This window comes from Ictalurus furcatus, chromosome 9, assembly GCF_023375685.1.
Source record: "Ictalurus furcatus strain D&B chromosome 9, Billie_1.0, whole genome shotgun sequence".
NCBI lineage: Eukaryota > Metazoa > Chordata > Actinopteri > Siluriformes > Ictaluridae > Ictalurus > Ictalurus furcatus.
Genome location: NC_071263.1, coordinates 30025232 through 30049957, shown reverse-complemented (window position 1 = coordinate 30049957; position 24726 = coordinate 30025232). Strand labels below are relative to the sequence as shown.

The window sequence follows — 24726 nt, the reverse complement described above, 5'->3', positions numbered from 1 at the left end:
CCTCGGGTCTATGCGCACGTGGCGCGATATTGTTTGTAGCTGAGATGCCTCTGTGAGAAGCATCAGCCTTAACGGTGTAACATCTAAGTTTAGCATGCTAAGCGGTCTTTGTTTTCATGTCCTGTTTCCTGCCTCGACTCTAGTCCCATGTTTTCTCGCTAACTCCGTATAGACCGCGTTCCCGTGTTTGCTTGTTTGTTTAATTGATTTATTAATAAAGACAGTGCTCCTGCACTTACTTCCTGTCTATCCCTCTGTTTCGTAACACCTTTGATCAAAATCTGACGTTTTTGTCTTAAATATGACTTATTTATGAGTCATTTACTTCAAAGTCTGTATATAAACACCACTTCAGCAGTTCTTGCAATACATTTCTGAACCCCTTCTTGTGTATAAATAAAGGAGAGACCGTGTTGATGTATTTGTTTATAATGTGGTATATTTTACATATTCAACATATGAAACCATTTATGAAATAAAATTAATGCAGCGTTTTTGTAAAAAAAAAAAAAAAAAAAAAACTTATTTGCTGGGTTAAAATTAACAACCCAACTTGATTGGTTAGTTTAACCCAAAATGTGTTCTGTCCTATAATTACCCAACTGTTGGGCTAAAAATACCCCAGTTTGGGATGTTTTTAACCCCGTGTTTTTTAGAGTGTAGGACAGCAGGGACGTTGTGAATGTGTGTGCTTAATAAAAACCATTAAGTAATTATTCAATAAGATATCTGCATCTGATCTTGTTATTAATCCTTCTCTTGTCTGTGTCGAATCTGTCCCCCCCCCCCCCCCCCCCCCAAAAAAAAAAAACAAACACCAACTTATTAGTACATTAAAGAGTATAAATGTAGTTTAGCCCAAAATGTGTTCTTTCCTATATTTACCCAGCCATTGGGTTAAAAATAACCCAATTTGGATATAAACGGGGTATATAACCGGTTACTATGTATACCTGGCAATGTTTCATAAAATAAACACACACCAACCAAACAATGCAATAATTTAATGATAACAAATAATCATTCATACCCCAAACAATGGAGTTCTTCAGCAACATTTAGCAGAATGGTTGCCAAGCAGCGCACAGATGCAGCAAGACATGGTAATTATAAAGGAATTATGTAAGGAATAACTGATGACAATTGTTTAATCATTAGAAAATATTGCACACACCGAAGTCGTAATATGGTAATATGCGTTATTTTCTAATAGAGTCAATTATTCCGCTAATGGTCTGCACTTATATGCCGCTTTTTTGTAACCTTAGCGGTTCTATGAAGCGCTTTTCTTTCACCCATTCACACACACACACACACACACCAATGGTAGTAGAGCTGCCATGCAAGGTGCTAACTTGCCATCGGGAGCAACTTGGGGTTTAGCGTCTTGCCCAAGGACATGTGGAGTCACGTGGGCCGGGAATCGAATTGACAACCCTACGATTAGCGGAGAACCCGCTCTACCACCTCATCCACAGCCGATTATACCATGACATTGTTCAGATGTTTTATTTCAAGACATTTGTCAGGTTTCTGTCCTTAAAAAAAAGGTTTCTGTCTTTTTGTGTATTTTCGCTTTCTCTAACCCAAAGATCACAATTCCTAACACTAACTTCCCTGTTATTTCAGTTAACTTGGAGAAACGATACGGAACTGTAATGCAGTCAAGGCCTGACTGGAACTACTTCAGCTGTGCATTTACTGAAAAATAATTGCACACATCAGAACGTCTGTCAGCCAATCAGAATCGAGAACAGAGCTGCGGTATAAACTTGGTTACAGTCCAGTCCAGTAAGTGGCATTAATGCACCTTTCAGTTTGATTTAAACTGCCTTTATTGAAAGAGTAAGATATTATATTTGATAAGAGTGAGTATCATATTTGATCATCCCTGCATCTCAGTTGGAATACTTATACCATGTACTAAATGTATGTACTCATTTTGTGTTTTCTAAACTGTGTCCTTCAATTTGGCGAAGCAAACCATCACAAAACTCCTCCTCCTTCATGCAAGATACTGTGGGTAATATTAGCTGAAAAAAGTGTCCACGAATCCATACTTCGAAACTCTACCAGAAATACTAGACCATCCGGGTACCTTTGGGATGGGCTCTTAATTGTTTTTTTTTTTCCTCACAAATTGGTATTATTAGCATAACATGCAGAAGGCAGCTCTTCAATTTGTCTCATTCATTTCAGCATGCCTCCTTTCTATTCTCTCATCCTCCTCTATCCTGTCCATCTCTTTCAACCATTCATCCACACTTAGCCCATGCAGTAAATCAAAATTCACAACAAAATCTGACATTTTGAAATACTCTATTTGGCACAGTAATACTGATGTAATGAGGTCACAGATGTGAGTTTAAAGGGTAGTCTACAATGGCTTCGAATGCGGTTCAACCAATCACAATCAACGACCAAAGCTCTGTTTAATAAAGGAGATTTCTCTGCAGAACTGAACTGTCAGCATGCAAAATAATTAAACACACATACACACTGACACACTCATGCACTTCCTATTATACATTTCACTTCTTCTACCCAAATTATGACAAAAGACACACTTCCTACTTTCTATTTGACTTTTTCTGCTTGACTAATGACATTAACACCAGACACAAGTGCTGCAATCAGCAATTTTCCATAATTCCAAGTTCTGAGAAAACTCAGAATGAACTTGAAAAAAGAATGTGATACAAAATATTTTGATTAAAATGAATAAAATCAATAAACATCTATAATAATCTTTTTAAATAAATGCCTCCATTATATGCATACATTTAATAATTTTCTCTTTTTTTTTTTTTTTTTTTTACATTTTGTTGATGCTTAGATTCTTAAACTACATCACAATATTTCCATTTCATTTTCTAATCATTTTCTTGTTTTCTCTTGAATTCAGAAGTTTACAGGAACATTTTATCTGCAGATTTAAAGAGAAATGCATCCGAATGAATCAGGGGGAACTTCATCACGCAGCAAGACAACGATCCAAAACACACTTCCACCTCAACACAGGACTTCATCAGGGGGAAAGTGGAAGGTTCTAGAGTGGACAAGTCCATCACCAGACCTTCACCCAACTGATCAGCACCTCACCTCCTGACGAGGAGACTGAAGGGAGAAACCCCCGAAACAAACAACTACTGAAAGAAGCTGCAGGAAAAACCTGGAGAAGCTTCACAGAAGAAGAAACCAGCAGTTTTGATGTTTCTATACTTTTGCTTGCCTAAAATTTGAATGGTCTGATACAAAAGCTTCTATGTTTTATGTTGTTTAATATGTCTAGATGTAAATAGATGTAAATAAAACCTGAAATCCTAAACTCTCCAAAAAAAAAAAAAAAAAAAAAAAGGCTGCGATTTATCTGTTATAATTAAGATCTAGGCACTCCAAATGCAAACTTTATTAGTACATAACATCTTACCTTTTAACTACTGTAGGGGAATTAGCCCGGGGGAGGGCAGAGCACAGACCCACAAGAGACAAGTTGCAGTCAAAATGGGTGCTTTATTTGTCCGTGTGTGAGTTGTCTGTCGTGAGGAGGTGAGGGTGTGTGAGTGCGAGGGGTTTCGTGGGGGTGTGGCTAGCGTTGTGACCTTCTCGAGGGCGTGTCGGGGTTCCCGAGACGTGCGCGTGGGTCTCCCGTGCCGTCATCCACCGTTGAACGCGATCTCACCACCCGGCGGTCTCGCCCGCGCTCGCACCTTCAGGGAGAGAAGGAGAGAGAGAGAGAAAGGGATTAGAGATTGGAGAGAGGATACCGTCGTGCTTAATGTTGGCGTGCCTACATGCCGCTGAAGAGCACGCACGGAGTCTGTCTCTTAGCCGTTCTCTCCGCGCGGCCGGAAGCGCGTCCTTTTATCCTCCTCCACCGTCGCCTGAGTGGTGGAATTTCCCCGACGGACTCCCCAATTGCCGGCCGGTGTAGCGTCAACGGTCCCGCCTCACCGTGACGGTCCTTCTGGCTGACGGTGTGTTTGGCACGAGGCTGTCCGCTTCGTGCCGGTGCGGCAGTTGGGGAAGGAGCGACTTTCTTATTATGTGCGCCGGCTGTCGGTCCGTCGCGACACTACGTACATTTTTAAGTAGAATAAAATGTTCACTTTGCACGTTTGTACAACAAGGAACAATTAATGTAAATAAAACATGCACAGCACTGAACAAATCTGTTCAGCTGTATAAAATACATGATTTATTCATGGTAAGAGCGAGCTCGACTATTTAATCAGTTCAATGTGAACAGTTTGAAAATATTCTAAATGCATGGAAAGATAAAGGAACTGAACTGTCAGGAATACTGATGTATGTATGTTCAATATGTCCGAGGCGGATTTACTGTGTCATTTTAAAATAAATATGAAAGCTAACAAAAAGGATATTGTCAAACGGACTGTTTCTGGAGGCTGAAGCCAAAAAACGTAAACGTGTCTTGTAAACCAAAATATTTCACTCAATAAAATGAAATGCTCTGGAGTCGTGGCATTTTATGAATAGGAGTTTAACATAACGGAAACTGCAAATTACTGAAATGCACATTAGGTACTGTGATGTATATATCCCCTGTGATGCATTTCTGCAATATGGACCTCACCTAAATTTAGATCCTTGTTACAGTCCTGCTTGGCATCCAGTGTACACCTATTCAAGTGGGGATGTGGGCATGATCTAGACTGGGTGGTGTTAGGGTGTTTTTAATGTAGACAGCACCACCGTGCATTGAGACAACTGGAAAACTCATGCATCATCATTTCTACAGTAACAGCTCATTCCCAGGGACACACGAACACTCCACATTTAAAGATGCGTGTAATCGCTTTTACGGTGAAGTTTTCTGTAAGGAGACATTGTAAGGGTAAAAAGAGAGGGCTGGTGAGGGAACGACTGCTTATAGCTGCTATAACGTGAGTGAGAACAGAAACTAACTTGTTTATTTTTTTATTTTACGCAATGTTAAATGTAACTGTAAATGTATTTCAGCCATCACAACTCTCTGAGTGAAATTGTGAGCTTTTATAGATGGGGATGGAGTGGGAATAGGTTTGGTATACTTGCTCTGATAGACACGGACAGATATAGAAAGAAGAGAAGGCTGATGTTACGAATTAGGATCCCTCCCCATAGCAGATCTAGACAGTGGTTCTGTGGAGGAGGAGGGTAGGATACGGAATTTAGTAGCGTGCGCAGGCGTGCCTTAGGCGGTAAATTGGTCAGGATTATAAAGGGTTACACTGGTGGGAAGCATGGCTGATAGGCTGCTACATGGCTTTGAGGGAGCCAATCAGCACTCAGACAGAGTTTCATGGCTGAATTGGGCATTTAATAAATGGGGTAGTAACAGTAACTCCGCCTCATTACACCGTTCTGTCTGCTTGTTTTTTTACTACACAGAATGTTTATTTTTCTTACATTTTATTATCAATCTCTGTGAACAAAGAATCTTGTGTTTATCATTTCAGCTAGTGTTGCTATAAGATTTTCATTGCTAGAACTGTCTTCTCATAACCAGTGGTATCTGATGAGGTAGCACAATACGTTTAAACTACTGCTCTACAGTCACTTTCTTTTAGGTACTGTGTATATATAAGTTCTTCAGATTTTAACAGATAAATATAATTATTTTCTTATCATAACACCAATGACACCACACCAGCTTGCCTTCAGATAATGCTTTAATAGAGGAAGGTTAGTCAAATTATTCAGTGTCTTTTTTTTCTTCCCATATTTATTTATTCATTTACATGTGATTCATTTACATGTGATTCATTTACATGTGATTCATTTACTTATTTGCATCTCTTTAAATCCAGTTTTAGACTGTGATATCACAAAGGTCTTTCCAGATTATTACTTGCCACACTATATGAGATAACCCCAGACAAATTGCCTGAATTGTATAATATAATTTGTTCACCATGTTAGGTTTAAATCCTCTAAAAACAGATTCGCAATTGAATAACATTATTCTGTTCCAATTCACATCCTTCAAAGCATTGACATGTTTTGTCTACTTTCACAATTGCCACTACTGTATTTTAGCTAGTTCTAGAGTTTTACCTCATCCTATGCTGTCTTGTAATTATTATATTTTAGATGAGCATTGTAATAAATTCATTCACAGTTTTTTTCTTTTCATGCAAACAAAGGAAAACAAAATTAAAAAGTACAATCACCGAAAACACCCCCCCCCCCCCCCCCCCGGCTCATCATGACTGTCAAATAACTATCGCTGGTTATATAGATATTTTTAAACCCAACCACAGGCACAAAAATTTAAGTAGGAAGTGTCTGTGTCTGCCAAAAGAAGAGAATTAAATCTCCAAGGTGATGGGATACGTTTATAAATGGAAAGATGAATATCTAATTGTAGAGGCACGTGATCAGAAATTACAATACCCAGATAGTCAGAAGAAACTACACACGAATCAAGAGTGCTGTCTATAAAAAAAATAATCAATCCTTGAATAGGAATGATACACCTGGGAGAAGAAAGAAAACTTTTTTTAGAGAGGGGTTACAGAATCTCCAGGGATCAAAAAACCGTTCTGACACATAAAATCGGAAAATGTTTTAGACATAGCAGATTGATTCAGATTACGGGGATTAGACGGTTCTAAATTTGGGTCAAAAACACAGTTTAAATCTCCCCCCAAAAATCAACAGGTGAGTATTTAAGAAAGGGAGATTGCTCAACAATCTCTTTATTAAATTAGCAAATTTATTCAGTGTTAACTATATTTAAGTGATTAATTAATCAGTCAGTGTGAGTTCACTCCTTGTCCTCCGTCTTGGCCTCAGCCTCCTCTGGACCTGTAAATATATAAATAAATAAATCAATCAATAAATAAATAAATAAATAAATAAATAATATATTGAATACATAATAAGCCTGCTTTTCTGTTTATCGCAGTTTATGATACATCGCATCCTTATAATGTCTGTCCACCATATTTTGTATTAAACAAATTATGGGATTGTCTTCTACACTTTTGTGCATAATAAGAGTCTTTCAAAGTCCCTACTCAAAATTCACAAGTTGTCCTCTGACCTTTGAGTGTGATTGGCCCAAGGGTGAGAACCTCAGTGTGGTGATCAGAGCTAGTGCTTCGTTTCCCGCGATTACGGCATCCTTGGCGACATCGTGAGTTGTAGTCGTTGTCAGGGCAGATAACGACATCACACTTGAGGAACACCTGGTTGTGTGTGCGCAGGAACTTGAATGCGCTGAAGCTGAACTGAGCGAAGTAACGATTTCCATTTCTGTATATGTTTACTGTGTTGTCTCTCCGACAGCTGAAATGATAAAGACAAAAATAAATACATCATTGTTACATGAACTGCCTAAATAGAGACAGCACATAGCAAGCACTGGTCTGAATGAGTTCATGGATATTATGACACCTTATACAACTTCATTTACATTCCTAGGCAGCTTTGTAGGTTACATATGTCTACCAAAGAGAGAACAACTACCTGTACAACAAGGAATATGCTGGATCTACTGTGGGCAACAAAAACACCTCTCAGAAAAGCTGAAGGGTAAACAGTTCCTGATTGAGGTTTACTCAGGAGAGGAAATCAGTGCTGGTGTAGGAAAAACTACTGGAGGGGTAAAAGTCTATGATGGTATTTGAACCATTTCATTGATGTTTACAATTGTGATCTGCAATTGTGAGTGCCCCGACCATAGACACACAATCTAGGTGTATTTGAGCAGTGAAAAGAAACTTCTCTGAGAGCTGAAAGACTTAACATGTAACCCAGTATCAGCATGGAAAACCATCACTAATAACAAGAAATACTGACTATAATTACAAGGCACCTGTGGAGCCTACACTTGGGGCCTATCGGTAGACTTCAGCTCAACCTTAACTACAATCATTACTGATCTCCTCCACTACATTTTCCCAACATACTATGCCTGCCTAGTTGGATCTAGGGATCACTAACTTCCTGACTCACAGGAGGTAGCAGGTGGGGCACTCATCTTACTGGAATAACTGCAGTTCACATATAGGACTAACAGGTCGGTTTATAATGCAGCTACATTACTTTACTACCTCAGTTACATTATAATGGGGTTACATAACCTCCTCCAACTCCTTAAGCCTGAGGATCCTAGTGTTAGATGCTATTTGTTGACTTTATCTCAACCTTCAATGAAACCATTCCTGTATACAACTCACTATGCCTGACACAATGTTAGCTTATCACTAACATCCTGCTCGGTAGGGGGTAATAGTTGGGCCAAGTGTAACTCACATCTTGAAACCCTGACAATCAACTACACACTATTGTTTGTGTTGCCTTTAAAAGGTGGGTCCATTGAGGTATTGCTATTGGTTTACAGGGACAAGAATATGTGTACCAATGTTGCTTGTGTCAGTGTACTTGTTATAGTTGTGCGTGAGTGTGTGTCTGTGTGTTGTACCCATTGCGTATAAGGTCATAGGTGCGGCTGCTGTAGTCATGGTTTGGCGAGGCCACACAGGAGTCCATGAACAGGTGGAGGCTTGGTTCGGCTGGGGTTAGCTGCACCTGCACGTACAGTTGCTGATTGAGGTTCACTCGGTACGGGAAATCGGTGATGGGGTAGTAAAAGCTTCTGGATGGGTAAAAGGCCATGGTGGTGTTGAACCGACCCGTTCCACTGATAGCTGCATTTGTAATCTCTTTGGCCTCATAAAGAATCTCGACTGAAGAATCACGCGCCATCACACATCTCACAACCAACAGGAAAGATGTATCATTTCGGGTGATCTCACCCGACGTTGGCTGAGCTGCTCGCACATTATTGGTGTAGATAATACGTCCGTTCTCGGTCTATGGGGAAGTGCACATAAATACGTACATATAAGTGCATATAAAATTAAGCACCATTAGCTAAAGTTTGACCGACAACACATTTAATCTCCAGAGTTGCAATGTTATTTTCTCATTTTCTCCTTAATTTGGTCTCCAATTCCCACCCACCATCCAGTACTTTGTTATTTAAAAATAACAATAAATAAAAAAAACAACCAATACTTGTCTTGTGGTTTTTTTTTTTGTTTTTTTTTTTGTCTTACTGTACTAACCTCTGCAACAGGGTTTTTTGACTGATGGTACACAATTTGGCCAAATGTTTCTGGACACCTGACCATCCACAAACTTTTGGCCAGATATTGCATTGTGGGTAATTCAGTACCTGAGAGTGTACATTGTGCGGTTCATGACATTACCCTACTGCAGTGCATTGTGGGATTTCACTGGATCACTGGATGTTATGTAATATTGTATAAAGTGTAGTGTTACCTTTCTCCCGGTGCTGCAGCTATGGAGAGGGAAGTTGAAGGTGACATAGTAGTTGTCAGTTGAAGCTCTGCAGCGATGGTCATCAAGATAAAGGTCATACCAGCTGAATCCCAGTGAGTCCAGGTAGGATTTACGTATGGCAATGTTCATCGAGTCAGAGGAGCAATCCACACGGGCTGCAGGACATTCAACGTTTGACATTAAACTATAAACATGCATCTAGTTATTGTGTTCTTTGTATTTCATTACCAACCTCTATAGTGTTCACTATATAGCCATGCTGAGTCCCACTAGTCCAGGCCATGTTTATATTTTGTAGTGAAATCCCAAATTCATTAGCAATAAAAAAAACCCAATAATAATAATAATAATAATAATAATAATAATAATAATAATAATAATAATAATAAAGCTGCAAGCAGCATTTTCGGGGGCCAAGCACCCAGACTCAGTGAGCCTCATATTTACAGACATGCTACAATTATTGGTTAAGGAATCACAGCAAAGCAGAGCAATAACTATAGGCAAAGGGATTCAAGTATGATTTGTATTTTCACAAATTTGCAAGAGTGTTATGGGAGAATGGTTGTGAATATCAGAGTTCCTTTGATAACTTTTATTCAGACAACTCTCAAGATGATGTGAGCCAAATTTGGTGAACATTGGACATAATTTGGAGAAGGAGTTGCAAAAATGCTCACTTAGACGTGAGCATTTTTTAGCATGTGAATGTTACTTTTGACCAGTAGGTGAAATTTGTTTAATAAAATTTGTTGCTTAGCCTCAGGTCATGGCCCTTAAGATGTGTACCAAGCTTTGTGTCATTGAGCAAAGTCATTGCTGAGATGCAGCCTCACTTCCTGTTTGGCTGCTTTGTTATCAGATTTGTTGGCACATTATGGGCAAACCATTTGGAATATTCAACATTTTTGAAATAAGTTTTGTGAGGCTTACTCTGTAGATGATGTGCCAGATTTGGTGATGATTGGACAAAGTTTGTAGGAGGAGTAGCAAAAAACTTTCTTTTTTTTTTCCAAAATCAAATTAAAAATTGAAATTAAATTTCAGACCTTGGTGTGCATTCACATCAGCATACTCCAGTGAATTATAGGAAAATTACCTATGAATTTTGCACAAATTCTTCAAATGATATAATGGAAAAAAATGTAAGTTTTTACAGTTCTTGACCACAAGGTGGCACAAACATAAAACGTCTTGGGTACATTGGCTGGCATAGTACTGAAGATACTTTGTTGTATTGTTGAGATACACCCTCATATCCTGTTTTTCACTTAGGGGTATCCTCACTTTAAAACCATAAGGAAGGCTTTGGACTACTATTGATATGACCAGTTCATATATGACCTGTGACAGCTCTCTGACCAGAGAAGGCTGAAAACGTGGGCTGGCCTTGGCCAGGGCAGGCCCTACAGTAGCACTGGGGGCTAACTGCCCGAACAACCTCATGTCCCCTGATACGTCCCTCCACGGCCCCTCAGGACCGTTCCTTCCCTTGCCTGCTTTGCTTTTATGATCATTCTTAGATCAGGCCTCTTAGCAGGCTGTGGCCCGCCCGGTCCCCCTGGCTCTCTGCGGAGGGGAGGCAGCATGCCACACTCGCCTTCTGTGCCTCCCTCGCACAAACAACAGACATGCAGTCCCGCTGAAGATAATAAGGCTGGTGGCGTGGTTCAGAGGTGTCATATATATATTATATATATATGTTCATGCGACGCGCTTAATTGCCACGTCACCTGATCATGGCAGGCCTATAAGTAGAGCCATGATTTTACACAAGCTTCAGATACCGGTCACGCGCACAAGGCGTTCCCATACTGTTATGCTAAATGCAACGTTGAAGTTCCCTTTGAAAGGGAACACAGTATCAGTGTTATAAACACAGTAAAAGTGTGAAAGTTTCATTTGGTTTGAGAAAATATCATAATGTATTTTAAAAATCAATACGTTACTAAAAAGTTACTCCTCCATCGGGGGAACAGTTCTGTTCATCATTTTACACACTTTCTTTTTCCCTCTTCTGAACAAAATCACGGTCCCCTTCGCTGTGACCTGTTTTCTGTGATGGTTTTTGAAATGTATTTATCCTGAATCAGAACCCTGAGAAGAAAGTTCTCCTAATGCTACAGTCTTCAACAGACCATTGAAGTGGCGTTGCTGTTACCACCCCGAAGTTGATTATTTTCCTTTTAACCGCATGTTCGGTAGTGTTTTCTACCACGGCCATTGGTAAATGCACATTATTTTTGATTGATTGATTGATTTTTATCACATTTATTTTTATCACTTTTTCACTGAACTGTCCATAAACAAAATGAATGGAGTTGAAATGAGATTAAATAACACTTACCTATGAAAGCCCATTCTGCTCGAAAACCTTGTGGAGTCACGCTGACGTCACTGGAGAAAACGACGGTCATGTATCTGCTGCTGGAGTTGAAGGTAGCTCTCTGATTTCCAATCACAGAACCCAAAAGTGAATGCTGAGCAGTCGGACCGTTGTACACGCGGATAAAGTCACAGCATGACTCCAAACTGAAGAAAGTGTAATGAAACTAGCCTTACAGACTAACCACAAACAAATATTCTTAAATAATAAAGATCTAAAAATTTTTTTTTAAAAAAGTCAGGTATGATTTATCAGCAGGTGAGAAACAGGAAGGTGATTTCTTACTCGACGAACGTGAAGCAAACTCCAAAGTCAAATCAAATGAAATAAATTAAACTAAACAAATCTGACATTTAATAATAGAGCAACTCAAAATCAATTCATTCCTTTAATATCATATGATTGCTGATTCAGTACATCAGTATTCGGTACTGAAACATTACCTGCTGTCAGTGAGCTTTCTGTCGTCGTGGATTCTTAAACAGAGTGAGAAAATATTCAGTTAGAGACGTTTAAGTAAATAGGAAACTAAAGAATGGAAGAAGGTCTAGAATGGAGAAACAGAAACGATTTCTAGATCCATATAAAGAGAAATAATGGAGGAGACGGAGCAGTTTTACTGAGAATACACCGGTTAAAGAGAACTACATTTTTACCTGGTGTTGTTGTGGTTGTGGTGGTGTTGGTGGTGGTGGTGGTGGGGAAACAATAATCTATATGAAAAATGGTAAAAAGTTCACACTGTATGTATTAAACATCAAATGTCTGTGAGTCTGCATTTTTTAAAAAACATTACTACTGATTTCACACTGTCACTAGCTCTTTCCATCTGTGTATAACTCTGCATCCTATCAACAAGGGTAAGGACGAAAAGAAAAAAAATTAATACAAAAGTAAAAGTAAAATCTTTTTTTTTTTTACCGATTGAAACATTTCATAATAAATAGTAATGTTAATTTAGGACTAAAAAATTACACATACTGTATCGTACGTTAACTAGATTTTTTAAAAACTTTCTTACAGTAACTAGATTTTTAAAAAATAGTTCTCACCGTAATAGTCATTGCAGCAGTTTCCATAGGTCTGACAGGAGCTGGTGCAGGAACAGAGCGCACCATTATAACCACAGTGATCCCTGCAGCTAATGTAATCTAAAAATAAATAAAAAAGACAAATCAAATGAAATAAATTAAACTAAACAAATCTGACATTTAATAATATATCAACTCAAAATCAATTCATTCCTTTAATATTCATATGATTGCTGATTTAGTACGTCATACAGACAATCATATACATTCACATAATCACAGTTGAAGTAGCGGTCCAGACTACACACACACACACACACACACACACACACACACACACACACACAGGCTGTAGGAGTTAGTTTTTTCTTATTAAGTCATTTAAAAAATGTTAACTTTATGTGCTGTCATCTGTATTTAGATAGAACGCCTTACACAACATCATTCTGAAAAAATGTTTTTTGTTTTCATAAAGTAGAGTCTGAAGTACAATGGCTATTAAAAGTCTACACACCCCTGTTACAATGGCATTTTTTTATGATGAAAAACAAATGAAACCAGGATAAATCATGTTAGAACTTTTTCCACCCTCAATGTGAAATTATGATGTATAAAAACCTGAATGAAAAACAACCAGAAACATTTTAGGGATTTTCTTCACAACCCACTACTGAAGCCATGGTCCACAAAAAGCTTACAAAACACGCACAGTATCGATCAGGAGAGGGGTAATTAAAGAATTTCTAAAACATTAAATGTACCATGGGACACCGTAAAGGCCATCATCAGCATGCGGAGAAAATGGAACACTGCAGTGACATCACCAAGAACAGCACGTCCCTCCAACATTTATAAAAGGACAAGACAAAAGCTTACCAGGGAGGCTGCCAAAACACCAACAGCAACATTAAAGGAGCTGCAGGAATATCTGACAAGTACTGATTACACTCTGCACATGACAACAATCTCTCATTCTTCACATGTCTGGGCTGTGGGGTATGGCGCCTAGACGGAAGCGCTTTCTCACCAAAAAACATCCAATCTCAACTAAATCCCCCAAACCATGAGGCAAAAATGTATGTATGGCCTGATGAGACCAATTCCAAAAGGTATATTCGGTGCAAACAAAAGGCACATCACCAAAAGAGCACCGTAGCTACGGTGAAGCACGGTGGTGGCAGCATCATGCATTACGCCTGATTTTCTTCAGCCAGAAGCAGGGCATTTATGAATGTGGAGGGAATCATGAATAGCTACAAATACCGGCCGATTTTAGATAGATGCAAAACCTTCAGGTGTCTGCTAGTAAGCTGAACATGAAAAGGAATTTCACCTTTCAGCAGGACAATGACCCAAAGCATACATCCAAATCAAAAATTTTGTTGTTTTGTGTTGACTCGCCGTGTTAGCCGTTATTTTTGCGCTGTTCACAATAAAATTCTGCACTTGCATCCATCTTCGCCTCCGTAACTTGTCAATGGGAGAGCTCTATTTTTCGTCATTTTTGGCTGTTTTGCTGAATTCGGCCCTGTTATTTAAAAGGTATGTCTTGGAATTTAGATGTATACATGCCACGGACAGTCCTTAAAGAATGTAGCAAAGATTTAGCAGGTTAGCAGGTGGAGAGGATGGCCCGACATGGACGGCCTAAAGATCAATGAGATTACTGAGGATGGTACCACTTAAAAACCATAAGGAAGGCTTTGGACTACTATTGATATGACCAGTTCATATATGACCTGTGACAGCTCTCTGACCAGAGAAGGCTGAAAACGTGGGCTGGCCTTGGCCAGGGCAGGCCCTACAGTAGCACTGGGGGCTAACTGCCCGAACAACCTCATGTCCCCTGATACGTCCCTCCACGGCCCCTCAGGACCGTTCCTTCCTTGCCTGCTTTGCTTTTATGATCATTCTTAGATCAGGCCTCTTAGCAGGCTGTGGCCGCCCGGTCCCCCTGGCTCTCTGCGGAGGGGAGGCAGCATGCCACACTCGCCTTCTGTGCCTCCCTCGCACAAACAACAGACATGCAGTCCCGCTGAAGATAATAAGGCTGGTGGCGTGGTTCAGAGGTGTCATATATATATATATATATATGTCATGCGACGCGCTTAATTGCCACGTCACCTGATCATGGCAGGCCTATAAGTAGAGCCATGATTTTACACAAGCTTCAGATACCGGTCACGCGCACAAGGCGTTCCCATACTGTTATGCTAAATGCAACGTTGAAGTTCCCTTTGAAAGGGAACACAGTATCAGTGTTATAAACACAGTAAAAGTGTGAAAGTTTCATTTGGTTTGAGAAAATATCATAATGTATTTTAAAAATCAATACGTTACTAAAAAGTTACTCCTCCATCGGGGGAACAGTTCTGTTCATCATTTTACACACTTTCTTTTTCCCTCTTCTGAACAAAATCACGGTCCCCTTCGCTGTGACCTGTTTTCTGTGATGGTTTTTGAAATGTATTTATCCTGAATCAGAACCCTGAGAAGAAAGTTCTCCTAATGCTACAGTCTTCAACAGACCATTGAAGTGGCGTTGCTGTTACCACCCCGAAGTTGATTATTTTCCTTTTAACCGCATGTTCGGTAGTGTTTTCTACCACGGCCATTGGTAAATGCACATTATTTTTTGATTGATTGATTGATTTTTATCACATTTATTTTTATCACTTTTTCACTGAACTGTCCATAAACAAAATGAATGGAGTTGAAATGAGATTAAATAACACTTACCTATGAAAGCCCATTCTGCTCGAAAACCTTGTGGAGTCACGCTGACGTCACTGGAGAAAACGACGGTCATGTATCTGCTGCTGGAGTTGAAGGTAGCTCTCTGATTTCCAATCACAGAACCCAAAAGTGAATGCTGAGCAGTCGGACCGTTGTACACGCGGATAAAGTCACAGCATGACTCCAAACTGAAGAAAGTGTAATGAAACTAGCCTTACAGACTAACCACAAACAAATATTCTTAAATAATAAAGATCTAAAAAATTTTTTTTAAAAAAAGTCAGGTATGATTTATCAGCAGGTGAGAAACAGGAAGGTGATTTCTTACTCGACGAACGTGAAGTTTAACGAAACCACCTGCAGTTCTCCAGCCAGCAGGCTCCATGTGCAGTGTGCATTATTGGGATAATTATTGGGATAATTGGGGCTGAAAAATTCCCCTCGTGACTGAGTCAGATTTCCACCACATGGAGCTCCACCTGAAACACACCACGGTTTTAAACACTATCACAAATATGAGTACCCCTATACGATGGCTAATGTAATCTAAAAAAAAAAAAAAAAAAGTCAAATCAAATGAAATAAATTAAACTAAACAAAGCTGACATTTAATAATAGATCAACTCAAAATCAATTCATTCCTTTAATATTCATATGATTGCTGATTCAGTACATCAGTATTCTGTAGTGAAACATTACCTGCTGTCAGTGAGCTTGCTGTCATCGTGGATTCTTAAACAGAGTGAGAAAATATTCAGTTAGGGACGTTTAAGTAAATAGGAAACTAAAGAATGGAAGAAGGTCTAGAATGGAGAAACAGAAACGATTTCTAGATCCAAATAAAGAGAAATAATGGAGGAGACAGAGCAGTTTTACTGAGAATACACCGGTTAAAGAGAACTACATTTTTACCTCGTGTTGTTCTTGTGGTGGTGGTGGTGGTGGTTGTGGTGGTGGGGAAACAATAATCTATATGAAAAATGGTAAAAAGTTCACACTGTATGTATTAAACATCACTTGTCTGTGAGTCTGCATTTTTGTAAACACTACTACTGATTTCACACTGTCACTAGCTCTTTCCATCTGTTTATAACTCTGCATCCTATCAACAAGGGAAAGAACGCAAAGAAAAAAAAATGAATACAAAAGTAAAAGTAAAATCTTTTTTTTTAAATTTACCGATTGAAACATTTCATAATAAATAGTAATGTTAATTTAGGACTAAAAAATTACATATATCTTACGTTAACTAGATTTTTTTTAAACTTCATTACATTAACTAGATTTTTTAAAAATAGTTCTCACCGTAATAATCATTGCAGCAGTTTCCATAGGACTGACAAGAGCTGGTGCAGGAACAGAGCGTACCATTATAACCACAGTGATCCCTGCAGCTAATGTAATCTAAAAATAAATAAAAAAGACAAATCAAATGAAATAAATTAAACTAAACAAATCTGACATTTAATAATATATCAACTCAAAATCAATTCATTCCTTTAACATTCATATGATTGCTGATTTAGTACGTCATACAGACAATCATATACATTCACATAATCACAGTTGAAGTAGCGGTCCAGACTACACACACACACACACACACACACACACACACACACACACACACACACACAGGCTGTAGGAGTTAGTTTTTTCTTATTAAGTCATTTAAAAAATGTTAACTTTATGTGCTGTCATCTGTATTTAGATAGAACGCCTTACACAACATCATTTTGAAAAAATGTTTTTTGTTTTCATAAAGTAGAGTCTGAAGTACAATGGCTATTAAAAGTCTACACACCCCTGTTACAATGGCATTTTTTATGATGAAAAACTAATGAAACCAGGATAAATCATGTTAGAACTTTTTCCACCCTCAATGTGAAATTATGATGTATAAAAACCTGAATGAAATACAACCAGAAACATTTTAGGGATTTTCTTCACAACCCACTACTGAAGCCATGGTCCACAAAGAGCTTACAAAACACGCACAGTATCGATCAGGAGAGGGGTAATTAAAGAATTTCTAAAACATTAAATGTACCATGGGACACCGTAAAGGCCATCATCAGCATGCGGAGAAAATGGAACACTGCAGTGACATCACCAAGAACAGCACGTCCCTCCAACATTTATAAAAGGACAAGACAAAAGCTTACCAGGGAGGCTGCCAAAACACCAACAGCAACATTAAAGGAGCTGCAGGAATATCTGACAAGTACTGATTACACTCTGCACATGACAACAATCTCTCATTCTTCACATGTCTGGGCTGTGGGGTATGGCGCCTAGACGGAAGCGCTTTCTCACCAAAAAACATCCAATCTCAACTAAATCCCCCAAACCATGAGGCAAAAATGTATGTATGGCCTGATGAGACCAATTCCAAAAGGTATATTCGGTGCAAACAAAAGGCACATCACCAAAAGAGCACCGTAGCTACGGTGAAGCACGGTGGTGGCAGCATCATGCATTACGCCTGATTTTCTTCAGCCAGAAGCAGGGCATTTATGAATGTGGAGGGAATCATGAATAGCTACAAATACCGGCCGATTTTAGATAGATGCAAAACCTTCAGGTGTCTGCTAGTAAGCTGAACATGAAAAGGAATTTCACCTTTCAGCAGGACAATGACCCAAAGCATACATCCAAATCAAAAATTTTGTTGTTTTGTGTTGACTCGCCGTGTTAGCCGTTATTTTTGCGCTGTTCACAATAAAATTCTGCACTTGCATCCGTCTTCGCCTCCGTAACTTGACAATGGGAGAGCTCTATTTTTCGTAATTTTTGGCTGTTTTGCTGAATTCAGCCCTGTTATTTAAAAGGTATGTCTTGGAATTTAGATGTATACATGCCACGGGCAGTCCTTAAAGCATATAGCAAAGATTTAGCAGGTTAGCAGGTGGAGAGGATGGCCCGACATGGACGGCCTAAAGATCAATGAGATTACTGAGGATGGTACCACTTAAAAACCATAAGGAAGGCTTTGGACTACTATTGATATGACCAGGTCATATGACCTGTGACAGCTCTCTGACCAGAGAAGGCTGAAAACGTGGGATGGCCTTGGCCAGGGCAGGCCCTACAGTAGCACTGGGGGCTAACTGCCCGAACAACCTCATGTCCCCTGATACGTCCCTCCACGGCCCCTCAGGACCGTTCCTTCCTTGCCTGCTTTGCTTTTATGATCATTCTTAGATCAGGCCTCTTAGCAGGCTGTGGCCGCCCGGTCCCCCTGGCTCTCTGCGCAGGGGAGGCAGCCCGCCACACTCGCCTTCTGTGCCTCCCTCGCACAAACAACAGACATGCAGTCCCGCTGAAGATAATAAGGCTGGTGGCGTGGTTCAGAGGTGCCATATATATATATATATATATATGTCATGCGACGCGCTTAATTGCCACGTCACCTGATCATGGCAGGCCTATAAGTAGAGGCATGATTTTACACAAGCTTCAGATACCGGTCACGCGCACAAGGCGTTCCCATACTGTTATGCTAAATGCAACGTTGAAGTTCCCTTTGAAAGGGAACACAGTATCAGTGTTATAAACACAGTAAAAGTGTGAAAGTTTCATTTGGTTTGAGAAAATATCATAATGTATTTTAAAAATCAATACGTTACTAAAAAGTTACTCCTCCATCGGGGGAACAGTTCTGTTCATCATTTTACACACTTTCTTTTTCCCTCTTCTGAACAAAATCACGGTCCCCTTCGCTGTGACCTGTTTTCTGTGATGGTTTTTGAAATGTATTTATCCTGAATCAGAACCCTGAGAAGAAAGTTCTCCTAATGCTACAGTCTTCAACAGACCATTGAAGTGGCGTTGCTGTTACCACCCCGAAGTTGATTATTTTCCTTTTAACCGCATGTTCGGTAGTGTTTTCTACCACGGCCATTGGTAAATGCACATTATTTTTTGATTGATTGATTTTTATCACATTTATTTTTATCACTTTTTCACTGAACTGTCCATAAACAAAATGAATGGAGTTGAAATGAGATTAAATAACACTTACCTATGAAAGCCCATTCTGCTCGAAAACCTTGTGGAGTCACGCTGACGTCACTGGAGAAAACGACGGTCATGTATCTGCTGCTGGAGTTGAAGGTAGCTCTCTGATTTCCAATCACAGAACCCAAAAGTGAATGCTGAGCAGTCGGACCGTTGTACACGCGGATAAAGTCACAGCATGACTCCAAACTGAAGAAAGTGTAATGAAACTAGCCTTACAGACTAACCACAAACAAATATTCTTAAATAATAAAGATCTAAAAAATTTTTTTTAAAAAAAGTCAGGTATGATTTATCAGCAGGTGAGAAACAGGAAGGTGATTTCTTACTCGACGAACGTGAAGTTTAACGAAACCACCTGCAGTTCTCCAGCCAGCAGGCTCCATGTGCAGTGTGCATTATTGGGATAATTATTGGGATAATTGGGGCTGAAAAATTCCCCTCGTGACTGAGTCAGATTTCCACCACATGGAGCTCCACCTGAAACACACCACGGTTTTAAACACTATCACAAATATGAGTACCCCTATACGATGGCTAATGTAATCTAAAAAAAAAAAAAAAAAGTCAAATCAAATGAAATAAATTAAACTAAACAAAGCTGACATTTAATAATAGATCAACTCAAAATCAATTCATTCCTTTAATATTCATATGATTGCTGATTCAGTACATCAGTATTCTGTAGTGAAACATTACCTGCTGTCAGTGAGCTTGCTGTCATCGTGGATTCTTAAACAGAGTGAGAAAATATTCAGTTAGGGACGTTTAAGTAAATAGGAAACTAAAGAATGGAAGAAGGTCTAGAATGGAGAAACAGAAACGATTTCTAGATCCAAATAAAGAGAAATAATGGAGGAGACAGAGCAGTTTTACTGAGAATACACCGGTTAAAGAGAACTACATTTTTACCTCGTGTTGTTCTTGTGGTGGTGGTGGTGGTGGTTGTGGTGGTGGGGAAACAATAATCTATATGAAAAATGGTAAAAAGTTCACACTGTATGTATTAAACATCACTTGTCTGTGAGTCTGCATTTTTGTAAACACTACTACTGATTTCACACTGTCACTAGCTCTTTCCATCTGTTTATAACTCTGCATCCTATCAACAAGGGAAAGAACGCAAAGAAAAAAAAATGAATACAAAAGTAAAAGTAAAATCTTTTTTTTTAAATTTACCGATTGAAACATTTCATAATAAATAGTAATGTTAATTTAGGACTAAAAAATTACATATATCTTACGTTAACTAGATTTTTTTTAAACTTCATTACATTAACTAGATTTTTTAAAAATAGTTCTCACCGTAATAGTCATTGCAGCAGTTTCCATAGGACTGACAAGAGCTGGTGCAGGAACAGAGCGTACCATTATAACCACAGTGATCCCTGCAGCTAATGTAATCTAAAAATAAATAAAAAAGACAAATCAAATGAAATAAATTAAACTAAACAAATCTGACATTTAATAATATATCAACTCAAAATCAATTCATTCCTTTAACATTCATATGATTGCTGATTTAGTACGTCATACAGACAATCATATACATTCACATAATCACAGTTGAAGCAGCGGTCCAGACTACACACACACACACACACACACACACACACACACACACACACACACACAGGCTGTAGGAGTTAGGTTTTTCTTATTAAGTCATTTAAAAAATGTTAACTTTATGTGCTGTCATCTGTATTTAGATAGAACGCCTTACACAACATCATTTTGAAAAAATGTTTTTTGTTTTCATAAAGTAGAGTCTGAAGTACAATGGCTATTAAAAGTCTACACACCCCTGTTACAATGGCATTTTTTAAGATGAAAAACAAATGAAACCAGGATAAATCATGTTAGAACTTTTTCCACCCTCAATGTGAAATTATGATGTATAAAAACCTGAATGAAATACAACCAGAAACATTTTAGGGATTTTCTTCACAACCCACTACTGAAGCCATGGTCCACAAAGAGCTTACAAAACACGTACAGTATCGATCAGGAGAGGGGTAATTAAAGAATTTCTAAAACATTAAATGTACCATGGGTCACCGTAAAGGCCATCATCAGCATGCGGAGAAAATGGAACACTGCAGTGACATCACCAAGAACAGCACGTCCCTCCAACATTTATAAAAGGACAAGACAAAAGCTTACCAGGGAGGCTGCCAAAACACCAACAGCAACATTAAAGGAGCTGCAGGAATATCTGACAAGTACTGATTACACTCTGCACATGACAACAATCTCTCATTCTTCACATGTCTGGGCTGTGGGGTATGGCGCCTAGACGGAAGCGCTTTCTCACAAAAAAACATCCAAGCTCAACTAAATCCCCCAATCCATGAGGCAAAAATGTATGTATGGCCTGATGAGACCAATTCCAAAAGGTATATTCGGTGCAAACAAAAGGCACATCACCAAAAGAGCACCGTAGCTACGGTGAAGCACGGTGGTGGCAGCATCATGCATTACGCCTGATTTTCTTCAGCCAGAAGCAGGGCATTTATGAATGTGGAGGGAATCATGAATAGCTACAAATACCGGCCGATTTTAGATAGATGCAAAACCTTCAGGTATCTGCTAGTAAGCTGAACATGAAAAGGAATTTCACCTTTCAGCAGGACAATGACCCAAAGCATACATCCAAATCAAAAATTTTGTTGTTTTGTGTTGACTCGCCGTGTTAGCCGTTATTTTTGCGCTGTTCACAATAAAATTCTGCACTTGCATCCGTCTTCGCCTCCGTAACTTGTCAATGGGAGAGCTCTATTTTTCGTCATTTTTGGCTGTTTTGCTGAATTCGGCCCTGTTATTTAAAAGGTATGTCTTGGAATTTAGATGTATACATGCCACGGACAGTCCTTAAAGAATGTAGCAAAGATTTAGCAGGTTAGCAGGTGGAGAGGATGGCCCGACATGGACGGCCTAAAGATCAATGAGATTACTGAGGATGGTACCACTTAAAAACCATAAGGAAGGCTTTGGACTACTATTGATATGACCAGTTCATATATGACCTGTGACAGCTCTCTGACCAGAGAAGGCTGAAAACGTGGGCTGGCCTTGGCCAGGGCAGGCCCTACAGTAGCACTGGGGGCTAACTGCCCGAACAACCTCATGTCCCCTGATACGTCCCTCCACGGCCCCTCAGGACCGTTCCTTCCTTGCCTGCTTTGCTTTTATGATCATTCTTAGATCAGGCCTCTTAGCAGGCTGTGGCCGCCCGGTCCCCCTGGCTCTCTGCGGAGGGGAGGCAGCATGCCACACTCGCCTTCTGTGCCTCCCTCGCACAAACAACAGACATGCAGTCCCGCTGAAGATAATAAGGCTGGTGGCGTGGTTCAGAGGTGTCATATATATATATATATATATGTCATGCGACGCGCTTAATTGCCACGTCACCTGATCATGGCAGGCCTATAAGTAGAGCCATGATTTTACACAAGCTTCAGATACCGGTCACGCGCACAAGGCGTTCCCATACTGTTATGCTAAATGCAACGTTGAAGTTCCCTTTGAAAGGGAACACAGTATCAGTGTTATAAACACAGTAAAAGTGTGAAAGTTTCATTTGGTTTGAGAAAATATCATAATGTATTTTAAAAATCAATACGTTACTAAAAAGTTACTCCTCCATCGGGGGAACAGTTCTGTTCATCATTTTACACACTTTCTTTTTCCCTCTTCTGAACAAAATCACGGTCCCCTTCACTGTGACCTGTTTTCTGTGATGGTTTTTGAAATGTATTTATCCTGAATCAGAACCCTGAGAAGAAAGTTCTCCTAATGCTACAGTCTTCAACAGACCATTGAAGTGGCGTTGCTGTTACCACCCCGAAGTTGATTATTTTCCTTTTAACCGCATGTTCGGTAGTGTTTTCTACCACGGCCATTGGTAAATGCACATTATTTTTTGATTGATTGATTGATTTTTATCACATTTATTTTTATCACTTTTTCACTGAACTGTCCATAAACAAAATGAATGGAGTTGAAATGAGATTAAATAACACTTACCTATGAAAGCCCATTCTGCTCGAAAACCTTGTGGAGTCACGCTGACGTCACTGGAGAAAACGACGGTCATGTATCTGCTGCTGGAGTTGAAGGTAGCTCTCTGATTTCCAATCACAGAACCCAAAAGTGAATGCTGAGCAGTCGGACCGTTGTACACGCGGATAAAGTCACAGCATGACTCCAAACTGAAGAAAGTGTAATGAAACTAGCCTTACAGACTAACCACAAACAAATATTCTTAAATAATAAAGATCTAAAAAATTTTTTTTTAAAAAAGTCAGGTATGATTTATCAGCAGGTGAGAAACAGGAAGGTGATTTCTTACTCGACGAACGTGAAGTTTAACGAAACCACCTGCAGTTCTCCAGCCAGCAGGCTCCATGTGCAGTGTGCATTATTGGGATAATTATTGGGATAATTGGGGCTGAAAAATTCCCCTCGTGACTGAGTCAGATTTCCACCACATGGAGCTCCACCTGAAACACACCACGGTTTTAAACACTATCACAAATATGAGTACCCCTATACGATGGCTAATGTAATCTAAAAAAAAAAAAAAAAGTCAAATCAAATGAAATAAATTAAACTAAACAAAGCTGACATTTAATAATAGATCAACTCAAAATCAATTCATTCCTTTAATATTCATATGATTGCTGATTCAGTACATCAGTATTCTGTAGTGAAACATTACCTGCTGTCAGTGAGCTTGCTGTCATCGTGGATTCTTAAACAGAGTGAGAAAATATTCAGTTAGGGACGTTTAAGTAAATAGGAAACTAAAGAATGGAAGAAGGTCTAGAATGGAGAAACAGAAACGATTTCTAGATCCAAATAAAGAGAAATAATGGAGGAGACAGAGCAGTTTTACTGAGAATACACCGGTTAAAGAGAACTACATTTTTACCTCGTGTTGTTCTTGTGGTGGTGGTGGTGGTGGTTGTGGTGGTGGGGAAACAATAATCTATATGAAAAATGGTAAAAAGTTCACACTGTATGTATTAAACATCACTTGTCTGTGAGTCTGCATTTTTGTAAACACTACTACTGATTTCACACTGTCACTAGCTCTTTCCATCTGTTTATAACTCTGCATCCTATCAACAAGGGAAAGAACGCAAAGAAAAAAAAATGAATACAAAAGTAAAAGTAAAATCTTTTTTTTTAAATTTACCGATTGAAACATTTCATAATAAATAGTAATGTTAA

At 39.1% G+C, this 24726-nt stretch overlaps 2 protein-coding genes across 2 annotated transcripts in view; both read right to left on the bottom strand.

Annotated features, from left to right (window-relative positions):
* The window catches only part of LOC128613091 (CUB and zona pellucida-like domain-containing protein 1), a 29622-nt gene extending 5282 nt beyond the window's left edge, over positions 1-24340 (bottom strand). Inside the window, exons 1-10 of the mRNA XM_053633655.1 lie at positions 23518-24340; positions 20797-20895; positions 19821-20460; positions 19496-19680; positions 16777-16875; positions 15800-16440; positions 15475-15659; positions 12757-12855; positions 12361-12417; positions 12148-12180 (exon numbers count right to left, since the gene is read on the bottom strand). Coding sequence (XP_053489630.1) covers positions 12148-12180; positions 12361-12417; positions 12757-12855; positions 15475-15544 — 259 coding nt within the window. The 5' untranslated portion in view covers positions 15545-15659; positions 15800-16440; positions 16777-16875; ... (2 more) ...; positions 20797-20895; positions 23518-24340. The remainder of the gene's footprint in view (positions 1-12147; positions 12181-12360; positions 12418-12756; positions 12856-15474; positions 15660-15799; positions 16441-16776; positions 16876-19495; positions 19681-19820; positions 20461-20796; positions 20896-23517) is intronic.
* LOC128612161 (CUB and zona pellucida-like domain-containing protein 1) lies at positions 6373-8695 on the bottom strand. The gene is made up of 3 exons (XM_053632045.1): positions 8435-8695; positions 7052-7296; positions 6373-6813 (listed from the first exon to the last, which is right to left on the bottom strand). The coding sequence occupies exons 1-3, from the start codon at positions 8626-8628 to the stop codon at positions 6773-6775; spliced, it is 480 nt and encodes a 159-aa protein (XP_053488020.1). The 5' UTR covers positions 8629-8695; the 3' UTR covers positions 6373-6772.
* Positions 24341-24726: the final 386 nt, after the last annotated feature.